The following is a 22,089-nucleotide window of genomic DNA, read 5'->3' on the forward strand; positions in this document are numbered from 1 at the left end:
ATAAAAATCATCCGTGATATTTCTTTTTTATTTTTCAGAAAGTTAACAAATCAAAGAGACTTATTAAAATTGTAAAAAAAAAAGAACCCACACGAAATAGAAAACACAAGAAACTTGAAAAGGAAAAAATTAGAATAGATAACAATTCCTTAGTAATGAAGAATTATTTTTTCTTGTTGAAAATGAAAATTATCTTGTGAAGATTCATTTGAAATAGTTAAATAACAATGTATCGTCATTTGTAACATCTCATCTCTAAACTATAATGATAAAACAATTGACAAATGTTAAATGAAGTTGTATAATTGCTCCATTTAGCTATTTGCTAGATACAAATCAAATTGCTACAAAACACCAATAGTTGGTTTATTGGTTTTAAATATTTTGTTGAATCTTAAATTGTAAAATACAACTATGTTTTAACTCTACAAATTTTTTTTACTAGACACAACTTTTTCTTTTTTTAAATTATAAACAAAAATAAATTTTATTTTATTGGTGTTAATTAGCAAATATTATATTGAGAATCTCAACAAAAAGAAACATTACTCCAAATTGAGCCCCAAAAAAAAATAAATATAAAATAGATTGAATTTTTTTTAAGAAAATATTACTAATTTGACTCTAATACAATCTGTCTTATAATTTCTTTTTAAAAAGATTACTAATTTGATTATAACACACTCTATTTAAGAAATTCTTTTTTAAAATAATTATTGATTTGACTCTAACGCATTTTTTTCTTTATAACCTTAACATTGTACAAAAACTATTCTAGAAAAATCATTGAAGAACTTGTTGGACGAGTATTTCTCTTTTACTTTTAAGAAAACATACATTCTCTTTATATGTGAAGAAAAAAATACATAATTTAACTTAAAGAAATAAGCTATTAATCAAAGAGTGAAGATATACGTTAGAAATATATTATGGAATTTTAGTCACATGTGTTAGAGAGGGAGAGTATTCAGTATTGTGAATTGAGCAATTTTATTTATGAACAATTAATTATGATAATAGAAATTTGAACCCCAAGATTTCTAGAGAAAAAATTATGTTATATTTGATTTTTTGTTTGTGGTGTTAGTTTAGCAATTTAGGACAATATTTATTTAGTTTTATTTAGTTACTTTTGTTTAATAGTTTTTTTTGAGTAAAATAGAGTTGTGTATAGCATGGAGGAGAAATTCGATTATACTTGATTTTTGTTTTTGGTGTTGGTTAGCAATTTAAGACAATATTTTAATTAGTTTTATTTAGTTATTTTGTCTAATAGTTGTCTTTAGTAAATTCAGAGTTGCGTATAGTAGCATCCAAACAATTGTTTAACAACAAAAATTAGTCTTAAATTGCACGGTTGTAACTACTATAGAGTAGAGATATGTGAAATTATGAACAAGAATTTACGACAATCAGACATAAGTTTTAAAAAGTAAAAAAATTCGTAATACAAATATGTGAAATACTACAACGACACTCTTAGGTCATGTTTGGGGTGCGGGAATGGAATGTGATTCTCAGGAATCACATTCTCATAACGTGATTCTTGGGTAGATTACTGTAGTTTGATGTTTGGTTCGACCAGGAATGGGAATTTGATTCTTGACATATTCCTAATTAGGTATTTGGTTCGTATAGGATATGAATGTAAATATTTGTAAAAGTTCACTTTTACCCTTACTTAAACTACATAAAATACACATCAACTTTTTTTTAGCATAAAATATACAAATCAACTTTGTAATATATTAAAATCAGGATTATTTTTTCAAATTCGTAGAGATGAAATAATAACACGATACATCAAAGGGTTAGAATTTAAAGATAATAAATAAATATCTTAATAAAAATTTATCTAAAATAAAATTTTGTTCGTAAACCTAAATAGAAATTTATCTAAATTAAATTTTGTTCATAAACATAAATAATACTTATTAATACCAAATCCTACAAAAAAAATAAAGTTGGTAATTCAATATTTTGTTAAGAATATATTTGTCAATAAATATTAATATATGTGATTCCGGGGGAATGGGAATCACAAACCCACCTCCTCCGGGGTTTGTTATCACCCCTTTTTGGGGGAATCACATTCCCGGACCCATACCATTCCCGCAAGCCCAACAAATGATCTGGAATGTGATTCCCGGAAATCACATTCCATTCCCACGCCATTCCTGCGCGTCAAAAATGGCCTTAGTGTAATACTTCTACATCACTTAGTAGAGCGTCCAAAATCTCGTATATAGGTATGTGCTCAAACTTAATAACTTGGTGACATAAAACTTCACACTATGACATGTGGTGGTCAAGTGACGACAAAATCCAATGTGGTGGAGGGTTCACGATGACACTGTGTACTCTGATAGACAGAAAGAATCATGTCATTGTCGATGTTGTATCGGTGTGGAGTCTCTGCCAAGAACAAAAGCTATCTCGTGGACCTGGTTACCGGGGGAAGTAGCGTCTTAATTCGATTTAAAATAATGTAGAGAACAAAATTTCAGGGAGACTTTAGGCATAAATTTAATGTGACTTGTATGAGTGTATCTTTCAATAATTCGTACAATATCAATATTTACAGGAATCTTGACAGTAAATTATTACATTATTTATAGCGTAAATTACAAGCGAGAAATCTTAATAGCAAACAACTTTCACCGAAACACGATCCCACGACCTCGTAGACTTAAGAGAGGACAACCAATGCACCAAAGACTAGAGCACATTTTTCTTCCATGTATGTACAAGATGATGTCTGCGAGTGTCATTGGAGCATATTTGGATTTATTTTTAAAACATGATACTTACTAGAGAAAATACCTTATTTTGCAGTTGGCACGGTACATGCTTATTAGATAAGTGGTCCTGACTATATCACTTCCATTCAAGCTTTCAAGACAAAAAACCCTCTCTCTCTCTCTCTCTCTCTCTTCTACTCTGTTATCTCTCTGTATCTCAACAGAACCCAAAAACAAGTGAGAGGAATTAGGTAAAAGAAACAAAAACCCAGATAGCTTCCTCTATTTCCATCTCATTCGATGGATCTCCAGATCTAACGTCTCAAACAATCACGTGGTCATACTTTGTTCTTTCTGTTTACCCTTCTCTCTCACTAGATCTCAATCGTTCCCAGCTTTTCAAACAGTGGAGTCTAGCCGACTAAACCTGAAATTAGGGAAGAAAAAAACACAAAATTGTGAGTATTTAATGGTTTTTTTTTTTGTATTTTGTTTTCTAGGGTTTGATCTTAGTGTTAAAATGAAGATTGTTTTTTTTTTTTTGTATTTGGGTTTGTTTTTAGATTTGTAATAGAACTTGATTATGAACTTGGGTAGCTTACCAAACAATTTGTCTTTGATAAAAAGTAATGGAAAAGGTAAACTTGACCTATTTCATTTTCTGGGCTTTCTATTTGGATTTCCTATTTTGTGGTTATGAATTTCTGTTCATAGAGAAAAGAAAAGGGTTTTTGATTGTAGGACTTTTTGGTCTCATATGCTATACTTTTCTTAAGTTTGATGAAAAAAAGTTTAGTCTTTTCTTCATTTAATGATCTCTTTTTTTTTGTTTTAATTCTCTGACTTTTACTGTTTAATAATTTTCTTTCCTTTTCGTGTGGGGTTATTTGTGTTTTTATGCAGGAGAATTGAACTATTGGAGGTGGGTAAAGTTCCAAGTTTCTGTGTGAATTGAACTACTTTTGCATCCTTTATTGGATGTGTTTAAATTGGAGTTTGGGTTGGGTGAAATGAGGGATGTTATCTGTGTTGATGAATCTTCTGAGGGCCTGTTGGCGGCCATCATCGGATAATTATGTTCATACTGGTTTAGATTCAGTTGGTCGGCAAGACGGACTTCTTTGGTATAAAGATAGAGGACAACACTGGAATGGAGAATTCTCAATGGCAGTTGTTCAAGCTAATAACTTGCTTGAAGATCAGAGCCAGGTTGAATCTGGGTCTTTGAGCTCTCATGATTCTGGTCCTTATGGGACATTTATTGGGGTATATGATGGCCATGGTGGACCTGAGACCTCACGCTTCGTCAATGATCACCTCTTCCACCATCTCAAGAGTAAGAACTTCACTCGACATCTGGGTCTAATTGTGATTACATATATTATGTTTAAACTTTCAAATCTATTTCTCACAGCGAATCTACTTGTCTTTACTCCGCGATGTGTTTATGTGCCGTTGGTCTGTTGATGTACAGGGTTTACTGCAGAGCAACGTTCTATGTCTGCGGATGTGTTAAGGAAGGCGTTTCAAGCAACTGAAGAGGGGTTTCTCTCTCTAGTTACAAAACAATGGCCAGTGAAACCCCAGATTGCAGCGGTTGGGTCCTGCTGCCTCGTTGGTGTCATCTGTGGAGGGACTCTCTACATTGCCAACGCCGGTGACTCTCGCGCTGTTCTGGGAAAGCTTGTGAAAGCAACTGGGGAGGTTTTGGCTGTTCAGCTATCAACAGAGCATAATGCGAGTATAGAGTCAGTAAGACGGGAGTTGCATGCTTTACACCCTGATGACCCTCATATTGTAGTTTTGAAGCACAATGTCTGGCGTGTAAAGGGTATCATACAGGTATTATGTCCACTAGAAGTTGAAGTTGAACGCCAAGTGACTTATAGTGGCCCGTGTTATACTTGTTTGCTTTGTTGCCTTGATGGTTAGTTTAGCTATGCTTTCCGAGTCCTTTTCGGCTAGAGCTGATGTCTTCATATTTGGGTTATCAGTATACTACTGCAATTTAGGTTGTATATTAAGATAAGTTAAAGGATTTAAAAGGAAGATGTTTGTTTACTTGTCTTTGGAGTATGGCGATTATATGCCTTCTGTAGTCTACCCATAGATGGTCCTATGCCCTCTTCAATTTGTTCTTGGCTTCTAATGGTTGTTCCTTTTCTTGCAGATTTCCAGATCGATTGGAGATGTATATCTGAAGAAGGCTGAGTTCAATAGGGAACCTTTATATGCTAAGTTTCGTCTTCGAGATCCTATCAAAAGACCAATATTAAGTGCCGAACCAGCGATTTACGTTCAGCAATTGCAGCCACTCGATCAGTTTCTCATATTTGCTTCTGATGGGCTTTGGGAGCACCTGACCAGTCAGGAAGCAGTAGATATAGTTCAAAATCACCCACATAATGTAAGATTTTTATCTCATTTCAAGAGTTCTTATATGGACCTAGATAGCCTAATTTCTGAACTTTAGTCTAGATACTGTGGAAATGGACCTAGATACACCTGTGGACCTAGATACAGGTGGAGATGTAAGATATTTGTCGTTACTAATAAGCCTTGTACATCTCTACTTAACATGTATCTTTATCCACTCGAACTAAATGGCTCGGTGTTGTTAATGCAGGGAAGTGCTAAGAGGCTTGTGAAAATTGCACTACAAGAAGCGGCGAAGAAGAGAGAAATGAGATACTCGGATTTAAAGAAGATTGATCGTGGAGTTCGTCGACATTTCCATGATGATATTACAGTCGTAGTAGTTTTCCTCGATTCAAATCTGATTAGTCGGGCCAGCTCAATAAAGGGTCCAACAGTTTCTGTAAGAGGGGGCGGAATTAACATACCCGCAAACAATCTTGCTCCTTGTGCGACACCCGTCGATATTGGTACAACATGAACCTGAAGAAACGTATACTTATATTTTTCGGCTGGATCGATACAGGGGGCAGATTGGATATCCTTTTGGAGTCTATGCCCAGAGAGTGGTATCGGGATAGTTACTGACGGAGGACAAAACTGTAACAATCTAATTGGGAGAAGAGGGACTTTGAGTTCCAAGCAAAAGGAAGAAGAAAAGAGAGAGAGAAAGGAGAGATAACTTCAAGGAGAGTTCTTAGTTTCTTACTATTCATTTTCTTCTCTATTCTCTTCTCTTTTGCTTTTTTTTTTTTCAAATGGTCTTCAAGCCTTTGTAAATTGTGTGAAACATCCTTGGCAATCTAAGTTTCTCTTTCTATTCGACTTTTCAATTACAAGACTTGTGACAGTGTCGAACTTAGTACAGGAAGGATGATTCTTATTCAACTAAACTCAAGCACTCGATTGGTAGCTTCATAGGCGATCAAAAGAATGAAACCGATCAAAAGAATGAAACCTACCTTTCTTTGAATGGCTGAAGTTTAATGATAGATCTTCGGAAAGTACGTTGGTTTACTTATCAGAGGTTTCAAGCAGGCAAATGTCATGTACTGAATCAGAACTGAATTATTCATTACCATTGAAGATTGCAGACATAAACCAGGATCTGAAATGAGTTGCTGACTACTGTTATTTGGCATTATTTTTGTTCGTCTAGATGTGCTGGTTGGTTGCACCTGTGAATGGGTCAGAAATACCTTTTTCTGCAAACAGATTTATGTAAAAAGAATTAGTATGACAATGAATTTGAATTCTTGAATTGTATAAGTGGTGTATGAAGGTGTGAAAACTTCTTCAATGCTAATTCTGAACTAAATTGATCACAAGAGGTTGTCGCTGTAGTCCTCAATACTAAGGCATAATACCTAACAAAAAACCTACTCCATATAGAACACAAATTGGTGCAGAAGCGTGTTTCTCTCATCGAAGAATCTGACTCGTCTGAATGTGAATCGTCTTTGAGTTTCATGAGTCAAATACGTCTGAATGTATGAGTTGTGATTTGCACATTGTCACTCCTTTTTAAATGACAACTTGTGCATGTGATGTGAAAATCTATCTATGGTTGTTATTAACTCGAACTTAGAATCACATTAAATTAGTTTGATTTGGGTCAAGTTTGATAAGTCCTTTTGACACAAGATGATTATAAAATTTCAATTTAAAATTCAAACCATCTTATCACAAAAATACACCCTTAGACAATAATATAACCCAAAAGTTTAGGTCTAAAAGTACTATTTCACATGTAATTGAAGCAGGAAGGAAGTTTCCTAGCTTCCCCAACCCTATCTTTTTAGAAGTTGAGATTCTATGTGTTTTGTGGGCAAAAGATAATGATAATAATTATGGTCTCAGGATGCAAGAACTAGGAAGGTTCTTCTTACTCTCAGTGTTTTGATCATGAATGCCATCAACAAAAAAAGAAGAAGAAGGAATAAAAGAAGAAATGGATTGGGCTCCACTTGAGAAAGTGTTGGGCTCTCTTCATTTCACCATGTATTTTATATTCCTAGAGATGACTTTTTCAATTTTAATAACAAGTTGTGAAAATATCATGATAGCGCCAATATAAGCTCGTATTACGATACATATAATTATAGAATATCCATCAAGCAAGCACAATCAGCTAACTTATCGTGTAGGCATACTTATCGTGTGACATAAAGAAGACAAATATTTTTTAGTAGTTGCCAGAATGCTCGCTAAACGTGTTTGATGGTATTGCATATCAGTGGGACAGTATCCACTATGAACTATTTAAGGTTTGGAACAATAAGAACTATTGACTCTTCTACTTACAATTGGGTTGTTGATGTATATATATAGTGTGTCTTCCTTCTCCTGTATGCCAAAAAAACTGACTTCAACCACTTGGCTGTAACTTTTCTTAACCTTGACATTTCTCTTTCTCTGCATCCTCTTTCTTTCTCGCTTTCTTCTCTCTCTTGCCAACGAGACTACCACAGAGAAAGAGATACACAGACAAACACCGAGAAAGAAAGGTCACTTGGCCTATTGGGTAGAAAAGTCCCGTGGAATATTTTATTTTCTTGACATGGACTTCAAGAGACATTACATTCAGTATCATATGATTACATCATAAATAAATACATAAATTGAACAATTCAAAAAAAAAAAAAAAATACATAAATTGAACAAGTCCGATAACCACCATCAAAGACATCTCAAATCCTAATTATACGAGCATGAAAGCTCATTTCTATCTTAACTTTGTTTATAATCAACGACATCTCAAATCTTAATGACCATATAAAGATCTTTTAAGGCTACAATGAGAGCATGAAAAGCTCGTTTCTATCTTAATTTTATTTATACTTTTAACGCAACTCAATAAATGATGAATTCTGCCTCGATAGTAATGGATCCTTTGACCTCCACGTTTTCAGAGTAGACACACAGCCAATTGTTGGCGGCACACCACGTTATTGCTAAAGGTGTCCCCTAATGAATCCCCAAAATTGGTTTGTAGAATGTGCTTAAGCATTAATAGGGAGGAGCATATGGACCTTCCCTTGGGTGTGGGGTGCCCTCATCTTTGGGCCTTAAAGGCCTCAAAATTCCCCTTGTGAACCCAAAAATAAATGGGCCAACACGTACACATTCCGGTTGGCTTGGTTCAATCCAACAAAGCCCAAAATAAAAACCGATTCACAAAATACCAGGTTCGATTTATAAAAAACGGTACTTTTATATTGGGTTTTTCGCTTTGCCGGTCTATTTTTTTTTTTCTTCTCTTCTTCTTCCTTTGCTTGCTCGATTCAGAGAAAAACCGACGAGAACGAAGACGAAGAGAGATGAGTGGGCACGACTCTAAATACTTCTCCACTACCAAAAAGGGAGAAATCCCTGAACTCAAAGATGAACTCAATTCTCAATATAAGGTATTTCTAATTTCAACCTCATTTTTATCATAACTTCATCATCTTAGATCTGATTCAAATAACATTTATTTTTATGGATCTTTGTTTATTAATTCATCAATTAACCGGTATTGTTACCAGATCTGTGTATTTGAGTCTAGTCAAATTGATCGTATTGAACGAATGAAAGATCTGTTTATTATTTGGTTGAGCTGAAGTTAAAGGATGTCTATGGAACACATGTAGATATCTAGGGCATGGAATTTACCCTAATATATTGAGTATTAGAAGCTCTCTTATGAGATTGGGAATTTAGGTTGTTTGTATAGGTGATATGTTACCAACTATTGAACTATAAACTGAAATTTACATGAAAAAATACTAAGTGGATGAATAATTGAGGAGGATTTTGGAGATACTTGTAGACTAGGTTTGAATTAAAGGAAATATAGTAGGGTAGAGGTAAAACTAGTTGATGTTCAAAGTTTCAAACCCAATGTACTTTTTACAAGTTTCTTCAATGTAGTGGGACTCGCTCGATGGAGAGTCTTTTCTCAGGTTCATTTGCATTTCACGTCGAAATCTTTTCTATATGTGGGATGGAATATGTATGAGTGGTTTTATACCTTTTGCTTGAAAGTTGAAGCCACCAAATTGAAAATTTACTCATTTCTCCATTTTTCTTTTATACCAATTGAAATGTTAGCAAATAAATATTTGGTATGCGTTCTCTGGAAGTGATTGATATTTGATAGGAAGTTTAATTTTTTTAATATGCATTATAGGATAAGAAAAAAGATGCAGTAAAGAAGGTGATTGCTGCAATGACTGTTGGGAAAGATGTGTCCTCGCTTTTCACAGATGTGGTGAATTGCATGCAAACAGAGAATTTGGAGCTTAAGAAGCTTGTTTATTTGTATCTTATTAATTATGCTAAAAGTCAGCCTGACCTTGCAATTCTTGCTGTAAATACTTTTGTCAAGGTATGGATTCAATAAATGAATACTATAGTAGAACTTCCTTATCACCATATTCGCTTGTACAGAAGCATCATTTACCAACCACCTTTTCTTCTTCATTCACTCTTTAAGTGCATTTAGCAATTGGGAATTATTTGCTGCTAATGAAGTAATGAAAACTTATGTCTTGGATCTCACATTCATATGTTCATGTGTATAGGAGTTAACGTTAAGCTGCTAGCTGACAATGTTACTTGTAGCACAAATTTGTTTCAAAAACTTCTTAATCACACAGCAGAATGTGTTTTGGATATTCATTATTGTGTTTGGTTCTTTGCTTGAGATAATAATTTAGCCCACACTACCTTCAATGATATTTTTCCCCATAGAAAAGGGTTGCCGTTGATGGCTGAGCTTACCATCCTTGTCTATGAGGTTTTGCTACATCGAAGTCAACTTTTGTATGTTTTTGTGTACATGAACTTTGCAACAGTGTATCAGTTACAATTGGCTACAAGCTGTCTTGTTTATTGGACAATCTATTAAGTAACATGAAACGCAAGTTGAGCGTCATCTTCTCATTGACATATGTGCATCTTACTTCTTTTTAAGACGGGACTTGTATTTTTACGAATTTTTTTCGTCAGCTTAAATATGTCAATGTTTTCATTATTCTATCGCTTAAATATTGCTTTTTGGTTTGGCAGGACTCACAAGATCCGAATCCCTTAATTCGTGCTTTAGCTGTAAGGACAATGGGATGCATCCGTGTTGATAAAATCACAGAGTATCTCTGCGATCCTCTTCAAAGATGTCTTAAGGTTGAATTATTTTCTTTGTAAAAGTTATTGAAATTGCATGTAATCCATTTCCTGTTGCTTAAATGCAGTACTTGTCAAAAATTTGGGGGATCAAGTTAAACTTACAAGTTACAACTTTCATTCTCTTACAGGATGATGATCCCTATGTTCGGAAGACAGCATCTATTTGTGTAGCTAAACTTTATGATATTAATGCCGAGCTAGTGGAAGATAGGGGATTCTTGGATACTCTCAAAGATTTGATTTCGGACAACAATCCTATGGTTGTAGCAAATGCTGTCGCAGCTCTTGCAGAAATCCAAGAGAACAGTAGTACACCTATCTTTGAAATCACTAGTCACACGCTCTCAAAGCTCTTGACAGCTCTTAATGAGTGTACCGAGTAAGTTTCTAATTGTCATCCAAGTAGCATTTTATTGAGTTTTCTCTAATCATGGTAATTGCATATGCCACATGCAATTTGGGAGAGTAGTTTACCTGCAAGCTTAGGTTACCCCAGCTACCATTCTAGATATCGTTGCTGTCATATGTTATTATTACTGTTCGCTTTACCACTAACAATGCTATCTAAGTCGAACTTCACGTTGTGCAGATGGGGTCAAGTTTTTATATTGGATGCTCTTTCCAAATACAAGGCAGCTGATGCTCGTGAAGCTGAAAATATAGTGGAGCGAGTTACTCCACGGTTGCAACATGCAAATTGTGCGGTAGTGCTTTCAGCTGTTAAGGTTAGACATTGTTCCTCTTAATTGATTTAAATGGTATTTATAGTTTGCGTACTGTTTTCAATGTGCTCTGATTGAAGACACATTCGATAATTCATCAATTTCCAATTTCTTCTCAATGGTGCGTCAAATAATGTCCTCATTTGATTGTAGATGATTCTTCAACAAATGGAACTCATTACCAGTACCGATGTTGTTCGGAATCTATGCAAGAAAATGGCCCCTCCTCTTGTAACACTGCTTTCTGCTGAACCTGAGATACAGTACGTTGCACTGCGTAACATAAATCTTATTGTTCAAAGACGGCCTACAATCCTTGCTCATGAAATTAAGGTATTTAGTAAATCATTATTATCTCCTTTCCACATGGTTAGTGTGACTTTGAATGATTACCTGCAATTCCACTTTTTAGGTTTTCTTCTGCAAGTACAACGACCCAATTTATGTGAAGATGGAGAAGTTAGAGATTATGATTAAGCTCGCATCGGATCGGAATATAGACCAGGTATATATTAACATTCTTAATCTTAAAAAGCATGTCTATGTGGTTCTATGGGTTGCTTATATGCTTGGTGTGCGTACTTTCTGCAGGTTCTACTGGAGTTCAAGGAGTATGCCACTGAAGTAGATGTTGACTTTGTCAGAAAAGCTGTCCGTGCTATAGGTCGATGTGCCATCAAGTTAGAGAGAGCAGCTGAACGTTGCATAAGCGTTTTGCTGGAGCTGATAAAGATAAAAGTAAACTACGTTGTTCAGGAAGCTATTATAGTCATCAAAGACATATTTAGACGTTATCCCAACACGTAAGTTTCTGAATTGCATGATTTTTCTGTTGTTGATAAATCACTTCTTTCAATACTAATCAATCAATACTATTTCCCTGTAGTTATGAGTCCATCATTGCCACACTCTGTGAGAGCTTAGACACCTTAGATGAGCCAGAAGCAAAGGTTATCATTCTTTATTATAATATACAAAGAAGAGTCCATTTTGTTAGCTTGTTTACTTATACGTTTGCTTTTCTGTTTCGACCATAGGCATCCATGATCTGGATTATTGGTGAATATGCAGAAAGAATTGACAATGCCGACGAACTCTTGGAAAGCTTTTTAGAGACTTTCCCAGAAGAGCCTGCTCTTGTCCAATTGCAATTGCTTACAGCAACTGTTAAACTGTTCCTTAAGAAGCCAACGGAAGGGCCCCAACAAATGATTCAGGTATGTTACTTCCATCACGCCAGGTCTTAGTTGCATTTGAACATATCCCTTCATTTACTTATATTATATTTAAGTTAATTTTAGTACGTTTTGGTTCTTGGACAGTTGCAAATGATCTTTAAGCTTTCTTAATAATCTTTATTGCTGCTTCAACTGCAATGTTACAGGTTGTTTTGAACAATGCCACCGTCGAGACGGACAATCCTGATCTGCGTGATCGTGCGTACATATATTGGCGTCTTCTTTCAACTGACCCTGAGGTATGTGAAGTTCAACTCTTCCACTAAATAGGTCATATACTCTTTATTAATTCAAGGATCACAACTTTTATTCCAGGCAGCAAAAGACGTGGTATTAGCCGAGAAGCCTGTGATAAGTGATGATTCAAACCAACTTGATTCTTCACTTCTTGATGAGCTTCTAGCAAACATTGCAACTCTTTCTTCTGTCTATCATAAGCCTCCAGAGGCTTTTGTTACTCGTGTTAAAACTGCAATCCAGAGAACAGAAGATGAAGAATACCCCGAAGCTGGTGAATCCGGATATTCCGAGTCCCCTGCTCATGCGTCTGAGATCAGTTCTTCAGCAGCTAGTTCGAGCAATGCTTCCTATACTGCTTCTAGGCAAGCAGCACCAGCACCACCACCTCCTGCGCCAGTGCCTGACTTACTTGGTGATTTGATAGGCCTCGACAATGCTCTTGTCCCTGCTGATCAGCCTACTACACCTACTGGGTAAGCAAGTTTGTAATTTTACTTAAAGATTGAACATCTAGATAAATGCCCAACTTACAAGTTTGCAATACTAACATTTTACCCGTATCTCTGCAGCCCTCCTTTACCTGTTGTACTTCCAGCAGCAACTGGTCAAGGTCTGCAGATAAATGCCCAACTTACAAGACGTGATGGACAAGTATTTTACAGTATGTTGTTTGAGAACAACACGCAAGTTCCTCTAGATGGGTTCATGATTCAATTCAACAAAAATACATTTGGTCTTGCAGCTGCTAGTCCGTTACAGGTAGTTATAGATTCTCATATGCGTTGCTTTCATCTTCATATGCCAAACCTATCTTGAGTTCGAATATACTCTTTCACTATAGGTCCCTCAACTTCAACCTGGCACATCAGCATCAGTCCTTCTGCCGATGGTATTGTTCCAAAATTTGTCCACTGGTCCTCCAAACAACGTCTTGCAGGTTGCAGTAAAAAACAATCAACAACCTGTCTGGTACTTCAATGACAAAGTTTCTTTACTCGTATTATTCTCCGAGGACGGTAGAATGGAACGTGCACACTTCCTTGAGGTAATCGATTAACTTTTTCTCTATAAATTCCTAAAGTGATCTGACAACCTCAGTACAAAATTTTGCGAAGTAATCATTATTGTCATAACATCTTTATCTTTTCCTGTTTACAATTCCATTCTGATTTTCTCTCTCCTCCTTACAGACATGGAAGTCTCTCCCTGATTCAAATGAAGTTACGAAGGACCTTCCAGGCATTGTAGTGAACAGCGTTGAAGCAACTCTCGATCGCCTTGCTGCATCCAACATGTTCTTTATCGCAAAGAGGAGGCATGCCAATCAGGACGTGTTGTATCTATCTGCCAAGACCCCACGAGGAATTCCATTCCTCATCGAACTTACTGCTACCATCGGCATCCCTGGTCTCAAATGTGCAATCAAGACACCAAGCCCTGAAATGGCTCCACTCTTCTTCGAAGACTTGGAAGTTCTGCTCAAAGGTTGATACTTATTGATCCATGCTTATGTAAGTTGTAAAATACTTGGATTTTTCGAGAATTCTGTTTTCATATTTTCCTCCTATTTTACGTTTTTTTCGTTGTTCATGTTATCGAAGTTGTTCGAGTTTTGTTGCAATCTTTTGTTATATTCGTGAGAATTCTTATAAATTTTAGGTTTTGAGTTGTCCACTTTACGATTGAGGTCTTGAGAAAACATTATCACTCCGAAAATCAGAATTATTTTACGTGAAACAGTAGTATAGATTACTCATAACAAGATATTTACAAACACAAAATGAAGAGATTTGAATGTTAAAATCAATGAAGAGTGACTAAATCTACAAGTCCCTTCTGCATAATGGACATGAACCATGCTTGATGAGCCACTTATCGATACAAGATAGATGAAACATATGATGACAGTCAGGCAGTTGTCGAACTGTCTCACCGATCTGAAGGTCCTGAAAACATAAGCCCAAAAAAGAACACGTATGTTAGTTTCTTCGTGAATCAAGTTGAACTAAACAAGTTAGTTTTGTAAAGAGAATTAGGGTTGAACCTGAAGGCAAACGGAACAGGAGACCCAGTCTCCTGATGCATCCACATTGTTCTTGTTTGTGATATTGATCTTTGGTATCTTCTCAACTGAGTCTCCTGATAATCCTTTAACCCCAGCTGTACCAAACATGTCACTGACCTCGTCGAAGTTTATCTCTGTTTCACTCATCTGATAATACATTTGTCAGAAGTTAGAATTCTAGTTGGGTATGAACATCAATATCTTTCGAACTATTCAGTCAATGAATTTCAGTAGTATACCTGACTATTTACTGCACTTAGCATTGCTGGACCTACTTGTTCGCGAACTAATCTCCCATTTAAAAGATTTGCAATAACATCGATCTGGATAAGAAGTGAAACATATCAAAAACGATGTTAGAGATCTGAAGAAGATACTGGTATCAAGTAGACGTGTTCCTTTTGTACTTACCAAATATAGGAGACATCCGATTCCAGTATCATCAGAATGCCAGAGATCAAGAGAAGATTCGAAGACCTGGATAGAGAAAACTGCTCCAGAGATTGCTCCAATTGAAGCTCCTCGAAAGAAACCACTTTCGGTTTCTTGGCCTATCATAGCTCCCGTTATGGCTCCTAACGTAGAACCCACTGCAAAATCTCAGAGAGAGAGAAGGTTAAGATTCAAGAACCCATGTTTGATAGAGTGTTTTAAATGTTAAGAACAATGAACATTAATAGAGGAATGAAGAGTAAAAGACTAACCCACAGCGAAAAAGAAGATGAAGATTGCAGAAAGAAGGTCTCCAAGAGCAGCAGAAACAACAGAACTGCATATGTTTTTTAATCTGCAAACCCAAATCCCAAAAGATGCAGAAGATGAATATGAAGAAGATGAAGATGGGTGGGTGCAGAAATTCATCCTGGGTCAGGTTTAAGAATACTGATGAGAAATGAAAGAAGTTTTGATGATTAAAAGACAATTGAAAAGGAATGGATATATAGAGAAGAGTAATTACTTAGTTGTTAAGATTTAAGGAAAAAAGAGATGAAGAAGACTGGAGGAACAGGATACCACGTAAAGTCACAAAAACCCCATTGCATTTAATGCTTCATCTTTTTTTTTTCAAATCTCTCTCTATAAATTGTGGATCTATTATTGTCCTACAATTGTCAATTCAAAATATGGAGAGAGAAACTGATAAAAGAAGCTTCTTTTTCTGTTGACAAAGTTCATTTTCTAAGGCTTAGAACCTTCCCTTCACGATCTAGTATATGATTCATCCATCTATTAGTCTTCAAAAATTATATTGGAGAACTATTCTTTTAAAGGTATTCCAATTTGTCTACCACAAACATTAATAGCTGAATAATACGTGTATTGTTTAGCCATCCTTTCAACATAAGGTAACATACATTAAATGAGGGTTATTATATACGCATATATATAATACTTTCGCGGAAAGTTAGTATTGGGGGAGATTTGGTTCTAGGTCTTTCATTTCAAAATTCATACCATCTTTAACTAAAATAAAATTGCAACTAGATTGAATTTTCAAAGTAACATAAATACATAATGGTAAGTTGATTTAGCTTGCGAATTGTAAAAGAAAATTAACACATGGTAGTTTTGTAGATTCTCTTACCTCAAAATTTGTTTGGAATTGGTGAGCTGGTTTAAACAAACCTACAAACTCGATGATATTATGAACCCAAACCTAGATGGCGTAATGAATTTCACACAATGTTATTACAGATTTTGAGTTAACTAAAGATTTTACGTTAAAAATTGAAAGTGCACGGGCACACGGTGTACAAGGAAAAAGAAAGTACGTAGTAACAATGATTAGTAACAATGATTGGTGGAAGACTATACCTCTTACCACTCCAACCAAGAGTTGTTGGCAAGAGGGGCATCTTAACTAATACACAATAGATGTGTAACAATGATAGGAACAAAAAGTTGGTATGTGCCTGTGAAGTTGGTAATCAGTTTCTTTTTTGGCCGGTAATTTGGGTATACAATTATAGTTGGGGCATTAGAAACTTAAGTCAATCCTATCTGCAAAATTGACCCCATTGACTTTGGAGTGCCTTTTGATTTTAAGATAAAAGAAGTATAAGGTTAATTTTTTATTATTATTTGTTTTCATCTTCTCTTCTCTTGGTCTTCACGACCACTATTCAGATCACCACTATGGCTCTCCCTTTTAATAGGATACGTGACATAAGAGAATCGAAATGAAGAGATCCGACAATCAAGACGAGTCCAAGAATTGAGATATGTGTGTAACACGTGTATGTACGTGACATATCGAAAAGTCGAGATCCGACGATCAAGAAAAAGTCAGAATATTTGCAGACGATTATATTTTTACATGGTTAAGGGCTTAAGGCAAGAAAACCCTATTTCCGATTATTTTGAGAACACACACTCAAGAAGTTAAGGAAATTCATACGTATAACGAAGAGAATTCAATCCTTCCGTCAAACACACATTCGCATGGTTTTGTCGTCATTCCTATTCATTACTCGAGGGACACTAATTTCAACGAAAGGGCGATAAACATTTCTTTTTGTGCTCCGGAGGGAAAAATATGATGCATAAAGGGCTGAGGATGTGATCAAGGGGCCATTGAAAACCAAGTTTTAGGATTTCTCCTTAGTTTATCTAGGATAACTACCAAGAATTGTCCAAGATGCAGTTATCTATTATAAAATACCCAAGTAGATGTTTTATTTGGATGGTTTATAGGCAATAGTTTGAGTAGTTTGTATTCGGGCTTCACGAGTTGCAATTATTTTTTTACCCTATCATTCCCTTTTTTTTAGAGGCGATGATTTTGGGCACAAAAAAGGTCTTTAAAGAATAAAGATTCAGTCGATGAAGATTGACTTAGGAGACATATTTATCTTTCAACATAAAAAATAATTCTGTTTATCTTTTAACCTTTACTCTTATGCTCTTAAGTCAATCTTGACTTATTAAGTCGCCCCAAATATTTTTTTTTTGAATGTTGACTACAATGTTCATTACAAAGGTATTGCTACATCGATATGATTAAACATGATAACTGCCGAATTACTACTGACCTAAAGTCCGACGAAACTAAATGGGCCAAAGCCCGACGAATTAAATGACCTAAACTCACATAAACTATTTTATTTGTACTCGAGCTCTCAATATTTTTGGATTTGCACTTTCATGGGGTCGAACTGGAGATCTCCGCATTCCAAAGTATATGCACTTACCAAGTGGACTACCCGTTGTTGACAGATCCAAATGTTATACCAAGTGGACTACCAGTTGAGTTAATACTATTTTTGCACGGCCTTTTTTTTTAAGCTTCCTAATATTTCTTTGTGTTCCCTAAGAGGGCGCAATGACGCGTCCATTTCCCTCGCACTTTCGGTGGTGATTATATACCCACTAACCCACCAAAGCGCGGAACTAACCAGGTCTTGCTCGGACTTTTAGCCGTTGCCACAGCTGTCCACCAAAAATATCTAGAAACCCAAATCAAGAATTTGTCTTGTGTTCTTGAAAATAAAACCCTAATTGCTGAACAAGAGGAAGCGATGGATATTAGGATGAGGGTTGAAGAACAACAATCTTGTTCATAGAGACGACGCTGCTCGGGTGATAATCACTGTTCACGGGTTTCGTTTCCTGATCTTTCTTTCTCTTATCTGACAGGTATTGTAATCTTCAAATCTTGAACTCAGAAAACCCTAAATTTTTATGGTTCAATGAAACGATCTTTTTGGTATCTCTATAGTATGCTTTAGTGAGAGGAAATCAAGAACGACAATCTTGCTCATAGGGACGACACTGATCGGGGTGATAATCACTGTTTATGTTTATTTTCACCCGAAGTGGACCCTACTATACGAATCTCTCTCTCATTCCTTTCCGATCTACCGATTGGTTTAACGATAACTCTCATCTGATTGCAGTATTATGATCTTAAATCTTGAATTCACAAAACCCTAAATCGTAGTGTTTAAAGAAATGATCTTTTTGGCTTTTCCTGGGTTTCAAAAGAAAAAACAATAGCTTTTCCTGTGACTGATATACAAAACAGTAGATGCGAACTTACGAATACTTGATATTGACAGTCTGGCTCTTCATGTGATATATAAAAGTTTTTTCTTACAATTTGGTTGTGTAAGGAAGAAATAGAATACAAAGAGACCAGGGTCCTATACAAGGATATACAGTAGTAGCTTTTACAAGTTCCACTTTGTCTAATGATCCGTGCATCTCATTTAAGGTTTCCCCCCTTTACACAAGCAACTGCGATCCATTATTATAAGCTAACAGTATATTATTTGAGATCACTTTTAGGGTTTCATGGAAAATTAAAGTTGGCGTTGGGTTATATTCCAAACAACATGTGCCTATACTTGATTGATTCAATAGCTCTTACAAGTTACAAGTTAAGGTTAATTGCTTATATGCATCAAATATACGCTTTATATTAGGTGAACAATGTCAGTTTCTTGGTTCACTTTTGTGGTTGTAGTTTTTACATGACGTATGTATTGATTTTGTTATGTTGTTTATTTTATATTTTAAATTTAGTTATATTTTACAAGTTTTAATTTAAGTCTCCAACATATTTTATATTAATTTAAGTCTGCAACAATTCACCACCAAGATACATGGTATTATTTGTGAACATCGTTTCCAACATATTTACATTGGTAATAACAATATGTAGTGGTGTGGTTTCTGAGAAGTTGGTATAAACTATAAAGAGACGTTTGGCAGTTGACTCTATTCAGATTTCAGATTGGACAAAGCAATACATGTATCTTGGTGGTAGCTGTTGTATGCAAATAAAGTTTTCTTTCTTTTCTACTTATTTTATTCTTTTAGTGATAATAGTTACTAGTTTTTTAGTTACGTAAGTATCTCCATGCGTCGTCATATGGCATAAAGAGACGCGAGTATCCTTGTGCATCGTCATATGGCACCAACAGATGTGGGTTTTATAAGAGATGAAGGCTGGAATCGATGAAAATACAAATATTGGCTCTGACTTCTCTTGTGCTTATATGTGCGATGTGTGGAGATGCTTATTATGTTGTTTATTTTTTATTTTGACATTAGTTCCATTTTACAAGTTTTAAAGTTATGTCGGATCATACGCCATAGTTCACCACCAAGATACATGGGCATTATTCGAGAATCGTTTCCAATATATTTATATTGGTTGTTACATCTATGGGGCATGGTTTTTGAGGTCGGGGTAAAAATTATTGGAAGGCACTTAGAAATGTGCGCTTCTGCAGATTACGTTTGACAGTTGACTCTATTCAGATTGCATAAAGCAATACATGTATCTTGGTGGTAGCTGCTGTATGCAAACAAAGTTTTTTTTTTTTTTTTTTTTTTTTTTTTTATTCTTTTAGTGATAATAGTTACTAGTTTTTTAGTTACGTAAGTATCTCCATGCGTCGTCGTATGGCATAAAGAGACGCGAGTATCCTTGTGCATTGTCATATGGCACCAAGAGACGTGGGTATTATAAGAGATGAAGGCTGCAATTGATGAAAATACAAATATTGGCTCTGACTTCTCTTGTGCCTATATGTACGATGTGTGGAGATGCTTATTATGTTGTTTATTTTTTATTTTGACTTTAGTTCCATTTTACAAGTTTTAAAGTTATGTCGCATCATACGCCATAGTTCATCACCAAGATACATGGGCATTATTCGAGAATCATTTCCAATATATTTATATTGGTTGTTACATCTATGGGGCATGGTTTTTGAGGTCGGTGTAAAAATTATTGGAAGGCACTTAGAAATGTGCGCTTCTGCAGATTACGTTTGACAGTTGACTCTATTCAGATTGCATAAAGCAATACATGTGTATCTTGGTGGTAGCTGCTGTATGCAAACAAAGTTTTTTTTTTTTTCCTTTTTTACTTATTTTATTCTTTTAGTGATAATAGTTACTAGTTTTTTAGTTACGTAAGTATCTCCATGCGTCGTCATATGGCATAAAGAGACGCGAGTATCCTTGTGCATCGTCATATGGCACCAAGAGACGTGGGTATTATAAGAGATGAAGGCTGGAATTGATGAAAATACAAATATTGGTTCTGACTTCTCTTGTGCTTATATGTGGCGATGTGTGGAGATGCTTATTATGTTGTTTATTTTTTATTTTGACTTTAGTTCCATTTTACAAGTTTTAAAGTTATGTCGGATCATACGCCATAGTTCACCACCAAGATACATGGGCATTATTCGAGAATCGTTTCCAATATATTTATATTGGTTGTTACATCTATGGGGCATGGTTTTTGAGGTCGGTGTACAAATTATTGGAAGGCACTTAGAAATGTGCGCTTCTGCAGATTACGTTTGACAGTTGACTCTATTCAGATTGCATAAAGCCATACATGTATCTTGGTGGTAGCTGCTGTATGCAAACAAAGTTTTTTTTTTTTTTTTCCTTTTTTTACTTATTTTGTTCTTTTAGTGATAATAGTTACTAGTTTTTTAGTTACGTAAGTATCTTCATGCGTCGTCATATGGCATAAAGAGACGCGAGTATCCTTGTGCATTGTCATATGGCACCAAGAGACGTGGGTATTATAAGAGATGAAGGCTGGAATTGATGAAAATACAAATATTGGCTCTGACTTCTCTTGTGCTTATATTTACGATGTGTGGAGATGCTTATTATGTTGTTTATTTTTTATTTTGACTTTAGTTCCATTTACAAGTTTTAAAGTTATGTCGGATCATACGCCATAGTTCACCACCAAGATACATAGGCATTATTCGAGAATCGTTTCCAATATATTTATATTGGTTGTTGAATCTATGAGGCATGGTTTTTGAGGTCGGTGTACAAATTACTGGAAGGCACTTAGAAATGTGCGCTTCTGCAGATTACGTTTGACAGTTGACTCTATTCAGATTGCATAAAGCAATACATGTATCTTGGTGGTGGCTGCTGTATGCAAACAAAGTGTTCTTTCTTTTTTACTTATTTTATTCTTTTAGTGATAATAGTTACTAGTTTTTTCATTACACAAGTATCTCCATGCATCGTCATATGGCATAAAGAGACGCGAGTATTTGCATCGTCATATGTCACCAAGAAATGTGGGTATTATAAGAGATGAAGGCTGGAATCGATACAAATACAAATATTGGCTATGACTTCTCTTGTGCTTATACGTATGATGTGTGGAGATGCTTATTATGTTGTTTATTTTTTATTTTGACTTTAGTTCCATTTTACAAGTTTTAAAGTTATGTCAGATCATACGCCATAGTTCACCACCAAGATACATGGGCATTATTCGAGAATCGTTTCCAGTATGTTTATATTGGTTGTTACATCTATGAGGCATGGTTTTTGAGGTCGGTGTACAAATTATTGGAAGGCACTTAGAAATGTGCGCTACTGCAGATTACGTTTGACAGTTGACTCTATTCAGATTGCATAAAGCAATACATGTATCTTGGTGGTAGCTGCTGTATGCAAACAAAGTTTTCTTTCTTTTTTTTACTTATTTTATTCTTTTAGTG

General features: G+C 35.4%; 3 protein-coding genes across 5 annotated transcripts; 2 read left to right on the forward strand and 1 right to left on the reverse strand.

Moving 5' to 3' along the window:
- Positions 1-2,694: 2,694 nt before the first annotated feature.
- On the forward strand, positions 2,695-6,422 carry LOC147533763 (putative protein phosphatase 2C 60). Of its 3 annotated transcripts, none has more exons than XM_086647848.1 (5): positions 2,695-3,199; positions 3,645-4,077; positions 4,216-4,583; positions 4,912-5,148; positions 5,368-6,422. In XM_086647848.1, the coding sequence occupies exons 2-5, from the start codon at positions 3,759-3,761 to the stop codon at positions 5,635-5,637; spliced, it is 1,194 nt and encodes a 397-aa protein (XP_086503974.1). In that variant the 5' UTR covers positions 2,695-3,199; positions 3,645-3,758; the 3' UTR covers positions 5,638-6,422. The 3 variants fall into 3 exon arrangements, with proteins under 3 accessions (XP_086503974.1, XP_086503975.1, XP_086503973.1); XM_086647849.1 differs by having other exon boundaries at positions 2,977-3,379; XM_086647847.1 differs by lacking the exon at positions 2,695-3,199 and having other exon boundaries at positions 3,627-4,077.
- A 1,023-nt stretch (positions 6,423-7,445) lies between these two features.
- On the forward strand, positions 7,446-14,241 carry LOC147533764 (beta-adaptin-like protein B). Its single transcript, XM_086647846.1, has 15 exons — positions 7,446-8,563; positions 9,328-9,525; positions 10,209-10,322; positions 10,454-10,704; positions 10,915-11,050; positions 11,201-11,380; positions 11,460-11,552; positions 11,639-11,850; positions 11,934-11,997; positions 12,085-12,264; positions 12,432-12,524; positions 12,601-12,998; positions 13,095-13,284; positions 13,367-13,570; positions 13,716-14,241. The coding sequence occupies exons 1-15, from the start codon at positions 8,264-8,266 to the stop codon at positions 14,013-14,015; spliced, it is 2,913 nt and encodes a 970-aa protein (XP_086503972.1). The 5' UTR covers positions 7,446-8,263; the 3' UTR covers positions 14,016-14,241.
- Positions 14,211-15,829, reverse strand: LOC147533765 (NEP1-interacting protein 2-like). Its single transcript, XM_086647850.1, has 5 exons — positions 15,295-15,829; positions 15,002-15,180; positions 14,830-14,913; positions 14,570-14,737; positions 14,211-14,471 (listed from the first exon to the last, which is right to left on the reverse strand). The coding sequence occupies exons 1-5, from the start codon at positions 15,449-15,451 to the stop codon at positions 14,349-14,351; spliced, it is 711 nt and encodes a 236-aa protein (XP_086503976.1). The 5' UTR covers positions 15,452-15,829; the 3' UTR covers positions 14,211-14,348.
- Positions 15,830-22,089: the final 6,260 nt, after the last annotated feature.

Source organism: Eschscholzia californica, unplaced genomic scaffold, assembly GCF_041429995.1.
Source record: "Eschscholzia californica isolate CP2 unplaced genomic scaffold, dmEscCali1.0.p SCAF_6, whole genome shotgun sequence".
NCBI lineage: Eukaryota > Viridiplantae > Streptophyta > Magnoliopsida > Ranunculales > Papaveraceae > Eschscholzia > Eschscholzia californica.